Raw genomic sequence first — 16,608 nt, 5'->3', positions numbered from 1 at the left:
TAAACTCCGGTTAGGCTCGAGGATCCAGCTAGGTTTTCTCAATTAATTCAGCAGGTCTGCGTGTGACGCATAGACGTTACCATGTAGCCGAGGACAGCATCGTTCCCTTTATTTCATGGAACAGCTGTTGCCCGAGGTAATTGTAACCTTCTATGAGCCGTTAGCTGGAGCCTCGTGTAACGAGAATGTTGTACACACATAACCGTCGTTCGCGAGTATGCGGCTACTCACGATGGTCGAGTATCGTGGCAACGTTTCGTGACGTGCAACATTATCTGCTTTGCGAAATTCATCTTCCCTCGAGCGGAACCCTTTGTGGAAATTCTATGTCACCGATGGACTCGATTCTTCCGTCATAGAAATCGCTTTCGTTTCGCGTCGTAGTTCGCGTTTCTATCGGAATGCGGGTCGATCGAAGAAATGGAAAAAATATCGGCGGACTAACCTGTTAATTGCTCCGTTTGAGGAAGACTTACTGGCATGGATATGTCATACGTATGTAATGGGAATTCTTCGATAACTAATAGTTCGTCGATGACAATATTTACGATACATACTTTCGTGAACAGACTCAGCAAGGCTGCACGATTTAATCTACGCCTAAATCGTTTCCTCGTGAGATACCAAGACACGCCAGCCTGTCACGGGTTACAGATTCGCAACTGTAAATACAAATAGATCAGTGGTTCTCAAATTGCGATACGATTGTACAGCATTAACTATTGCTCGATTCAGAAATGTAAATTATATTTGATTTGACAGAATAACTCAATCATGTAGAAATATCGGAGTAGGCATTCGATCTAAACGAAGTGAAATCCAAGAACGGATTGTTGGAAGAATATATCGAAGATGAGACCCAATTTGTTTACATAATCGCGTCAGTGGTGCAATGCGTTTTGCAATCGCAATTTCTGAAGGAAATCATGCTCGAATAGTCGATTGAACGAAAGAAAATCGTGAAATGAATGACGAACGGTCATGTAATCGATGGGATTTGAAAGGCGCCGATTAATTCTGCGCTTCATTAATCGTCCGAATACGAAAAATGTCGTTGAGTGGGCCATAGAAACGGACAGATTTTCTCCGTAGTATGGATCGAATCCTGAATAAAAGGTGCTTCGAAAGCGCGGGTTCTGTCAATGGTCGTTTCGGCCCGCATAAAATGAGGCCTCTGCGTGCGGAGCACAGGTAAACTTTCGAGTTTCGTCTCGCGTAAATCGATGCATGGGACACGTGGTAATCATCGCCTCTTCGATTCGAAGAAACGAGGGCAATCATGGAATCCATGACTTTGTTATTACAACTATTACCATTAACTGGTAATGGGAAATCTTGGTAGTGCCGTGGTGAGTTTACGTTGAAAATAAAGAATATTTACATTGATAAATTAAATATACAGGGAAATGGGGTCAACTCGTAGATTTTACTCGAGTGAACGCAGAGACGAGTGAACGAAAAGTTAAAAGGTTTAATTAAGTATACTTCTTAAGCAAAACGACGCGAGCGATAGAGCCGATCTTCGTTCTTATTCCGCTAAATAAAGGAGCAGCTATATGAATGTGATAGCTGAGTTTCATTGGAGAAAAAGGCGTCGTGTAAGAATATAATGCTCATTGAACCGTTCAACTCTTTCTTTGGTTTCTTAGATTCAGCGTGAATAATATAATATCTAAAAACTCGAAGCCTAACCTATTTAAATTGATCGAACGATGTACAGTTATGTATGTAATAGTAATAGTAGTAATGTATGTCAGCCAGATTAAAAATTGGATTAGCGCACGAAATGTCTAACAGTTGACTGGAAACAGAGTTTCCACGGCCATTTTCTCTTCTTCTCCCTCGTTCCTTTGATCGTTGCCAAAAATATACACGGCTTCTGGGAAGTAGATTCCATCTAGCGGAGGAACACGTTGGAATTCAAAAAACTCGAACAAGAATTTTCGTGTAGATGAATGAAATCGAACACTAGAGCCATTTTGGACTTTGTCGTCTCTTACGAAAATAGAATGGGTGACGCTGGAAATTTATTTCATTTCGATATCATTTTTAATATAGTATCGATAAAGTATCGATTAATTGGGAACGTGTTATCAAACAGCTATCTCGCGATTGCGTCACTTCGACCGAAATTTATACGTTCCACCGCGAATTTCAATGCTGATTTAAGAGCGTAGAAAACAGTCGATTAAGGAATGCCTTTCGATTATGTATCACGCGCGCAATTATGACATTAACCTTAGAAGAGAAACTCGCTGGTCTGAAGATTCTAATTTCGATCGGAGTCGGGAGAGCCGCGTAGTATTTCATGTGTTGATTTATATTTAGATAGGACGATGCACAAAGAGTTGAGAGCAGCTTCGAATCGGGTTATTAAACGGATGTGTCTACGTATCTCGAACCGATTGCAACGTGATTCACGTGGTGCCTAAGAGGATAAAATTACAAGAAGGCATCGTCGTTGACATGATAATTTATCAGTGAAAATAACGTAAGCGTCAACATTTGCATGCTGCAATGATTGAGATATAATTGTTCAAAAAACGGGGCTTTCGCCTCAAAGAAGATAAAAGATAGAATCTATATGAATATAGCGAATTTTTATTTGTTCGATCATTAATTCGCATTTCCTAATATTTCTATTAAACAAGCTGAGCTGGTCGGACAGAAAGAGGACGAGGGAATAGCAAAGCGAGCTTCGAATCTCACGGCACCGGTTATCCGGTCTCGGTAGCTATTCTTCATGACCTCCCGCCACTAGAAATCTCGACGTTAAACACTCTCGCGTGATTTGTCATCGTAGATCGCCTCGTGCATCATTTGAGAATGTTAATTGCGAACGGCTTCGTGAGACAGGCTGCACGCGATTACTCTTATTGCGCTCGATACACGCGTTCGAGGATGTACATTTTCAGAAAAGGAGAACAAAAGATACCTAAGTACGACTTAATAGAGCTAAGATCCTCCTTAGTCTCGTCATCGTCGTGTTAATCGTGTTATGATTGCTGCAATTTTGCAGCAATTCAAGGTTTGCTGAAGTGATTAAAAAACGCGGCCGATTATAATTCGAGATACGGAAATTTCCCACATTCACAGAAATGTACAGAAGAAATCGTAGGATCAAAATTGTAACAATTTGTGGAAAGTCTAAAAGCAGCTTTCCAACGCCAGGAAGGGACATAAATCCAATGATTTACGGTATGCTTGGAAAGAAAACGAACCAGAACGTTTGAGTCTAGCCTGAAATTGACAGCTTCGATGATCGATCTATAGACACCACCTGATATTTTTTCACCGTTTTTTTTTTTTTTTTTAATGGACCACGATGTGTGTGCGAGGCGTCAAAGATAACTTAAAATGGTGACCATGCTGATGTTGATGGAAAAAAATGTTCCAGTGAAAGATTTTGGAATTTAAATCTATCCAACCAAGGTACATAGTTTCGTTTCGTTCCTCGAGGAAAACATGTTTATGGATTCGTAATAAGATATTTTCGAGTGGCATTTGCATGTGAAAGTTTGTTTCTGAAATGGTAATTTCAGTAACTGTTTCCACAGACAGCTATTAGCGTAGTGAAATATTTGTTTCTGTCCGTGTGAGCGCTGTTTATGCGTTAAGATAGTCAGATCGATAAATTTCAAATTGATTGATCTTTCTATGCCAGGAAACAAAGACTCTGTATTAAGTCTTTTTATTAAGTCTTCTTATTGCTATTCACCTTTAGTTGAATGTTTCGTCTCATAACCCATAAAAATGAACGTCGATTTGTAAGAACCGGTACAATAAAACCAATACTTGTGGCTGATTAAGTTTTTACGACGGAAAGTCACAAATTCCTTCCTGTTACGATTAGAATACGAACAAACTAGGCCATACTCCATTCAAGAATTCGATTGGATTCCCTTTGATGAAATAAACACGCAACAAAATTCCGTTTCTCTTCAGGAAGTAAAACACGGATTGTTCTCTCATTTCTAAGTAAGAATTCCCGGTGTCCACTCCAGAAGGATCGTGTGCAAAACAGGGAGAAAGCGAGGTCTAAAGAACCTATTCTTCTACTATGTTAAGTGATTGCGATACCCGTTCCGGATATGGAACGCATCGATCAATCGGCGCCGATAAGGGAAGGGCATCCAAAAAGTTTCACTCGCCGAATATCTTCGGTGAGAGTTCGGGCTAAAGAGAGACACCTGTTCGACCGGGAGAAAGAACGAAATCGATAATTCAGCTACTTTTCAGCGACCATTGTTACATACGTTTCACCATGCTCGATTGCTTTTCCATATATGGAGATACTTGGGAACACTTTCGACTCGACATCTCGTCCTGCAAATTTCACAGTGTTCCCTCATCGAAGACAGGAATATTTCGGAGTCTGAGAAAAATCGGAAATTGGACTTGTGTACTAAAATATGATTCATAGTAAAATTGATCGAATCATTAGACAAGGACAACGGCCTGGCGTAAAGTATATATATGTATACATGCATAATTTGCACTCGGATGCGTGCACAGAATGCGAAGAGATGCGCAGCGTACGCAGCGACTTGCACAAGGAACCGTTTACATGCGGGCTTCTTTTTCTATCTGCTTGTATAATTTTTAATTAGTCGCGGATGCGTGCGATGGTGAATGTACCTTAACGAAAATATCGCTTCTTCCTCGTTGCTTCGAGCATTCTTCTAAATTGAGAGAAAAGACGAGATGATAACATTAGTTGACTTACTTAGTGCTAATTAGTCTCGTGTTTTGTGAGATTTAATTAGCTGTAACCGTAGCAGATTCGACAGAGACATTATATCTCTGCGACGTAAATCGATATATCTCTATAACGAGGAAATGAGTACACGATACTTCGTCTATCGTATCTTCTCCTAAGGTTCAGTTTGCGTTTTCACTTATTTATGAGGATCGTAAGAGATTCTCATAGTCTCTCTTTCGATATCAGTCGCCCCATTGTTAATAATCAGAGCCAGAGAATCGCGAGTAGGATTTCTCTTTTCGATTACGATTTCCATAATCTGCTTCTATAAATGTAACGAAAAAAGAAAATCGCTCGAGCAAATCGCCATTCCAAGGACGATTAAACCACATCAAGATTCCGCAACGCACGATTTACGACAAGAGTGTAGAGCACAATGTGTCCAAGATCGTCAAACGATTGGATTTTCAATCTTCGTGATTCATTAACATAGACGCTTTCGAAATTTTCAAGAAAAACTGTTATACCATGTATACGACAACGTCGCAAGAGACGCAAGATTTTTAGCATGGCATTTCATAGCAATTTAGTTATTGCTGCGGGTGATTCAGTGGTTGTAGCAGGAATCCACAAGCTTTGGGTTGGAATATGCAACTATCGAAGCGAGCCCCTGGCGATCCCGCCGGCAAAAACGATCGAGCCAGACTTAAACCAGTCGATCGTAACGAGGTAATCGCTAAACATCTAGTCAAGTTGCGTTCAAGTTGACCAGAATGGTTCCGAAAAAAGACATAGAACGCGATCACCGACACGGATAACTACATACGTTTGCATATACGATTATGGAGCAGAGTGATTTTCCTATGAACGGTAAAATTCAATATGTAATTTCTACGACGATTATTAATCTAGTTGAAACACGATTATCGTCGAGTTGTCAGTCCCTACCAAGTGAACAGGTAACTTTTAATTGACGGAAGTGAGTATCGATTCGTGGTATGCCAAGTGATTTTTCACGGTGTAAGAACCACAATCCAAGATCATCTATAGAACTTTACATTTCCGGCTAGCTGCGGAAATGAGAACAAAAACAGTACAAGACTTACATTGGAGCACAAGCGCAAAGGAATTTCGAGTGCAGTTTCTAGATTAAAACGATTTTCAATGTCGAATTGTCGATGTCGAGTTATCTTGCTTGTTCGATTAATCATTTATATGAATATTACAACATTAATCACAAGAACATTACCAGATTTATCTTGCCCATCTTCTCCAGCACGGTGTCCATTCTGGCTGTTGATAATGAACCACTTCCTGGAAAGGAATACCTTTCGGATTATGTCCGTGATGGGATGATGTCTTGCTCGAAGCGTAATCAACTTTTTTTCTCAGACGATCAAGATTTTTCCACAAGCACTGATAAGTTACGCATATCCTGTATCACGGATGGAGCTAAACCGACGCGATATGTTCCCTTAATAAAGCGGTACACAAGGTTCTTGCGACTAATTTCACCAGGCTTCGATTTCATTCGCTATCACGGAGAAATCCTGCTTCTCGTCGCTTGGAAACTTCTACGAAGCCGGCTCCATGAAAGAAAGCACTAATCGAATTAATTGATCACGGAGATTCTGCGGTGGAATCGGAACCCTCGTTATTCCTCCAGTCACTATTGTCTTGAGAAAAGCTTCTCATCGGATCTTTCTTTCCTTGCGAGTTACTTTAACAATTTCTGTTTGCCATTGACCAAATATTATCCCGTTTCTTTGTCACGACATCATTTCCTATTCGAAACACCAAATCGAATCGGTCTTCTTCTAGTTTTCCTCGTAATCTTATTTCACCATGTCTCGTTAATTTAACGAGCAAGTTCAAGGACCGATTAAACAAAATAAAACCGGGAAACGAGTTTGAGGCGCGAGGTCTCGTCGTGAGCATGGAACGCGAGAGGATCGCGGCTGCGGAACCTTCTTGCTCGCGATTGTAGGTTGAACTGCCAGGTGAAAACACAACACCTCTCAACCTGCACAGGTGCACACAGAGGCCTCTCGGCTGGCCCCTGAAAGGAAGGGGGGCCTACTTGTGCTGCGGGGACTGTTCAGCACGGATACCTTAATCTTTGCTTGACCATCCGACCGATATTGTTTGACGTTTAATATGCGGAACTAACATTAGCGGAAATGAGCAAATTTCAACAACCTTTGGAAAATTTGGCAACAGGATGCTTCCAGAGATTCGTTATCTCTTGTATCGTAAAACTAGGAGAATGGTCATCTTTGAAAGAAACGATTCATAGGTGTCAAAAAGCATCCGATAACTTTACGAAAAAAAGATCTTGTTGCAATTGGCGGTCGGATAAAGCTTTTCGAAGATGATTTTATGCCCTCCTCATTTTTTCTTGGACGCCAAGACATTGATTAAACGAAATTACATATACATGCAGTTCGCTCAATTCGGTATCGGACAAAGTTAATACCAGGTTTAATGACACGCAGGTTAAAACCTTCGCGTCGATAAAGTTTTATTGCTCGACCGAATACTTTTCTCTCGGCCTAAAGCTTTCGACGCTTCGAATGGCGAAGACGTTTCGAGATAAGTTGGCCGGGATGGGCGTGAACGACCCAAATTTTACGCGACTCGGCGCTTTTGGAGTTTTTGCCTTGCTGCCATGAATGAATATTTATACGCGGCAGAATGCAGGGTAATATGTAATTTGTCAGCATGGTAAATGTACGCGGAGTTACGCGGGTTCGAGGGAAAATGCTTTATGAAGCATCAAAGATACCTTCCTAAATATTGCTTTTACTTCAAAGGAACATGTGCACGTAATTCTAAATAGGAGTGGAGAACGTGCAGTACATTTGGGCTAAAATATCACCAGCTAGCAGCTCTTTCCCATTCTTGCATTTGCTAGTGCACTTTTCGATGATAGCTCTGTTGCCTACGAAGCAAGATCTGACCACCATATTACGAACCTACGCGAGAAGAGACATGTACGCAAGAGGAATTTGTAATTTTGCGATAAGTTTCCTGGAATCGCGCGATATTGTTGAGAATTCTCTATCTGTACGTCTTTTCGAAAAAGCGGAAAAGAAACGTAAAGGGTTTTTGAAAGTGCAGTCATAAAAAGACGTCAGCCAAACCGGGAAATACGCAACAGTAACGTGATGCAGAACCAAAAATGAAAACGTTGCTGGATGCAGAAAAGGTACGAAAATTGTTGGCGTTTTCTCTTGGAAGTTCTGTTCGTTTCCGTGGACTTTTGGTAGTCGTGTTCGAGTACGATTGCGTGTATATTGTACTTAAACGGGCAGCAGGTGGAACAGAAGGTAAAAAGCGGCCAACCAATAGTCAGTCGTGGAAATCGCGAGAGGTGTACGCGTGCCACGTGCTTTCGAGTCACGAGAGACATAGCCTTCCACGGGCTGGAGGAAAGATTAGGGGAAAAAACAGGCAGAGCTTTGTTCCTCGTTCGAATTAGGATGCTGAGGACAACGATGTGGAAAGAAATCGTCCTTGTTTGCCTGTCTACCGACAACCTTGCAACGGAATGCATTCTCGTCTCTTCTCGCTACCGAACGACTGGTTTTTCTGCGAGTAAAACGAGACGCACGAACGTGATCACCAGATTTTTTCCTGTTTCCACGGGGGAGGAGAGTTCCGCCGTCGTGCTCGATCACCGGCCTTGAGCACATTCTTCGTCGCGGTGGTCCTCCGAGTCCTGGCGACATTTCAATCGAGTTAATTCGAATCCAGTGGACGTCGAGTTTGCAAATTACGCTTTGAACACACCGCGTACTGCAGATCGAGGTTTATTGGATCCGAATTGTCGGCATCGTTCGTTTTATCGCTCGTCAAAGTGTCTCATGTGCTACGGAACGCAATGTAGATCGAATGATTTAGCATTTACATGATCGCTGCGTCTTTTTACAAGATCGAGAGCAAGATCGAGAAACACAGCTTTAAATTATGACGGTCCATCGTTTTTTGAATACTGCGATTTACACGAATCGGTATTTTTGTATATTGCTTTAACAAATACCATTTACAAAACGCTTGAAGTCGAGCCGTGCCATGTTATATTCTGCGTTCTGACAATAGGAGAAAAAGAAGATAAGAGGAAAAATTTCATAGGCATATTCCATCGTTAAGGAAGACAACGCTTGTAAAGCATCGAAGAGACGAACGGTTGTAAAGTCGGCAGTATCGGCCTTGTAACCAAGAAAGAGCAGGTATGTACTTGTTCGCGGAAACGCAGCACACCGAAGGTAGAAATAGAGGAAGGTTTCTCCTGCTCGTTTTCACCGGTAATGTCGGTAACGTTGTACTGGTCTGCGCCTTTACGCGCATTCCTGCGATAACACGACCAAACGAGTCGACACGATCGATTAGCAGCAACGCCATTAACCATCGTCGGCTCGCGTAACCGAGCCTCGCATTTCCATCGATATTTGAAAAGTGTCAACCATTCGACAAAATTATACGCAAATATTGTGTGTCACAACGTTTGGAACATCGAAAATATTTCGAGGGCATAGCGTATACAGAAATTTATGGTCAATGGTAGAGTCTACATAAGTCTGAATAACCGATCAGAGAAATTGAAATTAGTCAGAATGATATTTACGACAAAATAGTTTGACTATATTTTAGATTTTCAATTAGACGAATCTCGTTAGTACTTTTGCGATCGATTAATATTTTTATTCGGTATTAACATTATAAGTTATGAAAATTATAAGTTATTTTTTTCAAACCAATAATTTAAGAAAATATTTTAATTCTCAGAGGATTAAAACCAGATTAATACTCTATCGATAAAATAATTCCTTCCTTCATGCACGTGTTCCTGTGGCTCCACAATTAATGACGCAAATATCAATCATTGCGACTTATTTTATCGTTCGCAGTGCAAAAGTATATGGAAGTAGAAATCGGCATCTAAATCGATGTGGAATCATTAAGAGAGTTGCCTAATGATGCCACCATATCAAATAAAAATTATTACGAGTGAGAATGGCGCATTTTGCTACCTCGATTACATCGATCGTCACGATTATAGTCGCATGAGTGTTCGCATATTGCGTTTAGTATCCTTATAGACTCAATAAGAAAGAATGCTTCGCATCCATATGATACGTTTAATGCAATTGACTGCACGCGTCAGGCATAAATTCAAATAGAAAAATAGAAAAATTGAAGGTAAACACGTCTATACAAACATCTGAATACAATGAATTCTTAACGATCAGCCTAAGAGAAATTGCATTTGTCAAAGATTTTCCACGCTCACGCACCAACTGACTGACGGCAATAACCAATGCTTGTTTAAATTCACAAGCGTTCACAATTCGCTTGTGAATGCTTATTACGCGTACCTCGGTGATTTCAATGACCGCATAGACGCGCAATAAGACTTGGAAAAACATGCACAAAGCGGTGCAATGTAAAACACGATTCTAAACAATTTAACGTGGAACGTGTTATGGAAGAGTCGCATTTGAAAAGGAGATAATCTCATAAATTTCCAATCCACGTTTCACCTTCCCTTGTGCAACTTAGATGTAAAGGACCACCTACTAGAAACACGGAGCAAACGTCTTGAAACCACAATCTTAAACACGCGTGAGTGGTACAGCTTGTTACTTAAGTGGTGCACTTCACGTGCTTCAAAAGACCACCATACCCAGCCAGATAAGGCGATTTTCAAGCGGAATGCGTAACATAAACTTTTGAAAAGTAGTGCGTTGTCTTCTGGATAACGTGTGGCCAATCTTGGTTGATGGCACCGTGTATATCGCTTAGAATTTAATTATATCTTCATTCACTTTGCTTCCCCTATATGAATTCGAAGTTGTTCCAAGTTCTGTCTACAACTTAACAAAGTTCTCCTTTTTCAAGTTCAGCCTTCCATTATAGGTCGATTATATACATATGTACACTCCCCCGATACATGCGTATGTATTTCGAGGTCCTAATCGGTGTCAACTACTGCACGTATCGACCTACTGAGAAAGACCCGTTAAGTTGGACCTCCCTTCCCCTCTCTTCATCTTTTTCTCTGTCTATCTTTTGACTTTTAGAACACCGAACGACTCACTCTACTACGCTGCATCATTATGCCATTTAAGTAAGAAAATCGCCAGAGTACGCAGAACTTTAGGCTGATTGTAATTTTATGTAACCTAAGTTCTTTAAGAATTCGCAAGATCGATGGCGATGCTAAATATTAACGGAAATAACGTTATTCAGTGAAATGCATTAAACGCAGAGTATTTGAGGATTTACGAGACTGAGCTACACTGTTGTATCGAGCGTGGGCGCTCAGACCGTCGCGTGGGCTCATTCAAACATTATTTCGTTATTCCATTCTCGTTTGTGCTGATTTCATGGGCACCAAACGTCCGGCCAGCCACCTTCGTGACTTTTCCCGACTATTAACCATTTTCTGCACGTTCTGGACCTTTTGTCCAACACGATGCTTCATGGATAAGATATTATGGATTTACATATGTCAAACAGACTGTTATACCGCAAAGCAAACTACCGTTACTAGTCTTCGTACTTTTGAAGTTCGCGAGAAAAGACAGTTACGTTCTAGATTATCCAGCAACATTTATACAATACTTACGGCAGGTCGTCGATTTCACAGAAACTTTAAGTGATTTCCACTGTGCTTACTACAAATCCAGAGATATTGATTATTTGAGCAAGAACTTAAGCGTACTTATGTGTATGACAACGTTCAAGGAAACACGGTCATAAAATATTAACATGAAAATCGTAGCACGCAACTCGAAAGAAAATGACTATAATAAGCGACAACGGCAGAGGAAGCGTCACAGAAATAAGTATAAAAAGCTGCTCGTAATTTCAAGATATTCGGGTCGCGAACTTTAAAGGCCGATCTCGAACATTAGACGTTTCTTGCACGTTCGTTGTTTTTTGTTCGACATATCGATCATTCCGATAGGTGCAATGAATTTAAAACGGACCCATTTTCGAATAAATTAGAACAACTGATAGGATCCTCAGCTCTATTTTACGTGAAAGAAAATTGAAAATATTCTAAGTGAGATTCTTTGACTTCAACTTTGCGGAAATATCATAAAGATTGTTCGATCCTTTTACTAGTAATAACCGTGACACAGCGTATATCTGATGCTTGATAAAAATCATGGCACACTGACCTCCAGTAGTATTTTAGAATAAATTTACTGGGGTCCACCGACGTTAACGGTGCCCGATTCCGATGCGGGGGACACATTTTCGATTCGATAGGCGTGCTGAAAGGTCGATCTACGAGGATCTACGTGATTGTCGCTTCGTTGCCATTGTTTTCGTGACTCGCCTTTCTGCAACCGACTTAATTACGATTTCATGACACGTAAGTCGGTGTGCAGACGATACTATTTCGTATGCACGTCCAGGAAAATTCCGGAATATTGTTATCGAATGGTTGCAACAATTTACAATAGTTGATATTTGATCCGATAAAACTAAAGCTTTTAACGAAATCTCCTTGGAGAAATCTATCTCGATTATACATAACAGAGAGGAAGTACGGTTTAAAATTCAATGCCTTTTATTCGCCTTCAAAGCCACGGACTGAAGTCCACTTCCGAGGCGTTCTTAATTAGCCTGCGAAGTCTAGTAGCCCGAAGCTCGGTCGAAAGAAATCGGAACACACGACAGCATGAAACATTTCCATGGCCGTTATTCCAGCAACATATTGCCTTTTCTCCGATTATCTTGACGAATCGTCGAACAAGGTCTTTCGTGACAGGGGTGCGCGATGCGAGGGAATCTAGTCCAGTTCCAGCGAGCAGATCGAAGAAAATCACACGAAAGAGACGTGTGAATATGTAGATTAATCGGTTGTTTGCGAGCAAAACCAGCGAAGGATAGGAGTGGTTCGATTCGCGCGCTACTCGATTACTCTCTTATCTATCGTAGTAGGTTAGTGGGCCGTAATTTTTGCCGCATCCTACTGCGATAAATCGTCTATCTTGACCGGCCGATTTTTCTCTTCGTTTCCTCTTGTTGCATTCTTTCATCGTTTCGAGGAGAAACGAAAATTTCACGCATGAAGGCTTACCTAAGGAGTTTAACTGGAAGGCGGTCTTTCTCTGGTACCGCGGTGTGCCGATGATAGGTTGCACCGTAAGATTAAACTAGTCGCTGATAAGCTCTTCAGGCCGTAAGTTCGCCTCAGTCATGCCAATACAGCGTTATCCTCGCCGCCAAATAAGACATAATAAACCGCATCTACCGATTCGTGTTCGGCAATGTGGAACTGACGCGAGGAGGAACTTTCGAACTTGAGATGATAAGCTACTCTCACGACGGGGTCGTCGATAGATCATCGTCGCGTGTTCCTCGATTTGTTCTATGTACCGTTGAACTTAAATGCCAGGGTTAAGTAACGCATACTCTCGCGAGAAAAGATGAATTTACGAGTGAACGCTTACTAAATTAACTTGTTCTATCCACGGTCACGATTATCCAGACGCTCGGCGTACTTGTACACAACCACGCAATTCGCATTTATCAAGCCCACTTTCTAACACGTTTATGGAACTCGACGATATGTAAATCTCGGGCTTTATCGGAATATAGCCGAAGCATTCTTTACATTTTATAAAAATTCCTATCGTTCTTGTAAAATTACGAGCTAAAATCCTTCAGAAATTCTTCACGAAGCTCAATGCTGAAATCATCTAATGCCTATAATCTTCCTTTTTCCTCTCTCGAAACGGAAACACCCTACCGTAAGTTAGTCTATCTCCGACTAACTTTCTTCACGGTGTTCGCACGAAATACGTTCCTAATTCGCGGCTGAATCTCACTGGTGAGTCACTCGACACACACGAACAAGGATTGGTGCTCTTCGTGGGTGGAGCACGAAACCCTTAGGCCCAGACGAAATCAATAATAGCACGCCTCCGCGATATAGAACGCATAGAGACAAATTCGTCGTACGGTAAATAAGAAGGAAACGTAATGAGCAATGGTGAAATTCGAGCAGTTACCTCTAACCTCCAAGAAACCGATTGATCTTCGCCTAGAACGTACTGACATCACCCTATGGTGATTCGCGATCGATCGATATTGCCTGCTCACGATTCCAGCTCAGCTCTGGAGATGATTTAATTAAAAGAACTCGAATGACAAGGGCCAGAAGTCGATAGTGTAGTATTACCTCTGTTCCCCTGTCACTGGATTGCTGCCAGTATATCCGAGCTCCTGTCGGATTAAGCGAATAGGAACAGCTGATACTCTGGCAGTGAAGTTTTCCCAGTATCGTGTTTGCGTGTTTCGAATTGGGGTTTGCTCACATCACGAGGCTATATATAATAACGAAATAATTAACTCGTGGAGAATGAACAGGTATGGGTAATCCTGCGCTCTCTGATGTTCAATGTCAGTCCATTGATTGACGTTCGACTTTCGATGTAACGGTAAATGATGAATCTATCGATATGCAATGATGCAAGTATTTGAATAGGAATACAAATTTATTACACGAAACGAGATAGAGAGAGAGAGAGAGAGAGAGAGAGAGAGAGAGAGAAAAGTTCATTCAGACAAATCGTTGAAAGAACAGAAATCAGATAAAGAAAGATTTATATTCATCGTATTCTTGCAACGCAAGTCTTGTTTCAATAAACGAAGCCTAGTCACCAAATTCGGATAATTTCTCTGGTTAGGAAGAATCTATCGGACAATCACGGAGTCCCGTCCCTTCTTCGGATTCCCCACGACGACGTCGCCACCGCGTGCAACATCTTGGCACGAGTTCAAGCATTCGTTATTCCTTGCACGCTTCACGGCTGCCCCTCTTCATTCCGCTTCTTTGCGATGTGGCGACCAGCTAGCGACGGTCTTTTTCTTGGTTATCCGTATTCACGATTTTAGGAGACACTCACAACGACGAACGAAGGTCGAAGAGAATACAAGAGATACAATATTTCGTAGAAAAGCCGATTAAATCCCAACATTAAGCGGTATTTGCATTCTAATCGTTACTCGTTTGAGGAAGTTTATAATTCTTCGTTTTCTGTCTGGAATGTTTCTTCTTTGATTACTTTCTCAACCAGGAATTAAAGTTTTGTCGAATTTGATCCACCAAGATTTATATTATAATGTTCTGAAGACGCTTTGCTTTCACTTCGTTAGCTTTGAGATAGCTCGCAAGCTTATTTTACTTTATATTCCGTAAAAGATAGTATACCTTAAAATCTGTGAACCTGGTACTGCAGCTTGGAAAACAGAGTTATACTTAACGGAAGCCACTACCTAATTAATCCAATCGTTTTCTATCGGCCCGATAAAATTGTAGTAGAAGAGCGCGGTGGAAGGGAGGAACGAGTAAAATTCGGGCTTGTTCCGCATTTTGACAGGTGAAAAATTGTGAACGCATTCTTGCTTGCCAGTCTGCTTCGAAAGAAGGCACGAGCACCATCATCTTCTCTTTGTCGATGAAATAAAAAATAAAAAAAAAAATAAAATAAGATTAACAAGGGAACGAAGATTGCCGTTCAAATGAGGTGGTCATTAAGGCGATTGCTTATTACTCATGCCAGCTCTTTTTGCGACATCACATTTTTCACCAGCGATTTCTTCGCGTGCTAAGAAAAAAAAAAAAAAAAAGAAACGGTTTACGGTATCCTGACGGGCCGAAACGATAGCGCTGTTTATGCTATCAGCTCGAGACGTTACCACTTTCACAATGTGTCTTAGACCGTCCAAAGTCCATAGAATCACTTAAATTAGTTCGAAGTTCGTTTTCTATAATCTCTTCCAAGTCCAATCCAAATGAAAATTAACGAAATTTAAATCGATACCGAGCTGTTACAGCGGTCTGGTCGGATATTTAAGACGACGGGGAACAGCAAATTAGAAATAAGTTTACCGTTAGAGAGTATCCGAAGCGGTGCTCGTTCATCGTAAAAGCAACGAGAACCTACACTTCATTAGAAGCATGGTTATTATCGTGGCACGTAAACCGATAATTTATATCGAAAAGAATCACTTCCGTGTTGTGGAACATCGTCATATTTAATTGTAACTCTTCGAGGTAAGTAGGAGCAACATTTCACGTATAGCACGTTCGTTCCACTGGTCTCGTGCCGTCAACCAAGAGAAACTCATTCATGATACATGATGCTCTTGACATTTGACGATAAAGAACGTCCAACTGTTTGCCCTCTTCACCGCTACTTCTACCTTCTGGTCGTGTTTTACCAAGCCACTCGAACATTTTCGGTAACGCCAGACCTTCAAAGGCTATGCTTTATCTCTCGTGCGATAATACTCTTATCTTGCCCGCCATCTGTCTTTTAGGGTCGCCAGAATTTCCAAATTCCATAAGAAACAGCTGTGGATAACAAGCGAGTCTATCGATCATTAATTTGCGACTTCCTTCGAGGTAGTTAGGAGCCTTAACGCAGGAAGCAATAGTATTTATGAAAATTTATTCATTTGGAATAGAAACTTGGTTTTTGTTTAAATACATAACTATTTTATTATAAATCTTGTATTTTCCTCGTTCTAATAGCAGCCATAAACTTCACCGTGGACTGAATTTTATTAATGGACAGTAACGTAGGATTAACATTTCCCCTAATGATTTGATTTAGTTCGGAAAATAAATCGCTACGTACATCCATCTGTCTAACTTTTTATTGTTACTTTATCGTTACTTTGACACGAATGCTGCACTACTTCTTTGCCGATAATGCTCGAATCTCCTTTCCATTCCACGTATTAACCTCGAAACGTTAATTTGCAGTTAGACCTAATCACCCGAGCGATCGGGAACTGTAACAAACCTTTCTCTAATTTCCGATGTTATATGAAAATAACACGACCGACATCAGGACCAAACTCACTAATGAGAACCA

General features: G+C 41.0%; 1 protein-coding gene across 4 annotated transcripts in view; it reads right to left on the bottom strand.

The window, feature by feature from the left end:
* Nucleotides 1-16,608, bottom strand: part of LOC126920270 (disheveled-associated activator of morphogenesis 1) — a 43,542-nt gene that overhangs the window by 13,887 nt on the left and 13,047 nt on the right. Inside the window, exon 1 of one of the 4 annotated variants that reach the window (XM_050730377.1) lies at nucleotides 5,952-6,710. The exons of 2 other annotated variants lie outside the window; for them this stretch is intronic. In XM_050730377.1, coding sequence (XP_050586334.1) covers nucleotides 5,952-5,990 — 39 coding nt within the window. In that variant the 5' untranslated portion in view covers nucleotides 5,991-6,710. Of the gene's footprint in view, nucleotides 1-445; nucleotides 582-5,951; nucleotides 6,711-16,608 lie in introns of those variants that run through there. One more of the 4 variants, XM_050730380.1, reaches the window with a different exon arrangement.

This window comes from Bombus affinis, chromosome 9 (genome assembly GCF_024516045.1).
Source record: "Bombus affinis isolate iyBomAffi1 chromosome 9, iyBomAffi1.2, whole genome shotgun sequence".
NCBI lineage: Eukaryota > Metazoa > Arthropoda > Insecta > Hymenoptera > Apidae > Bombus > Bombus affinis.
The sequence above is the reverse complement of the archived record's forward strand: the minus strand, read 5'-3'. Positions and strand labels throughout refer to the sequence as shown.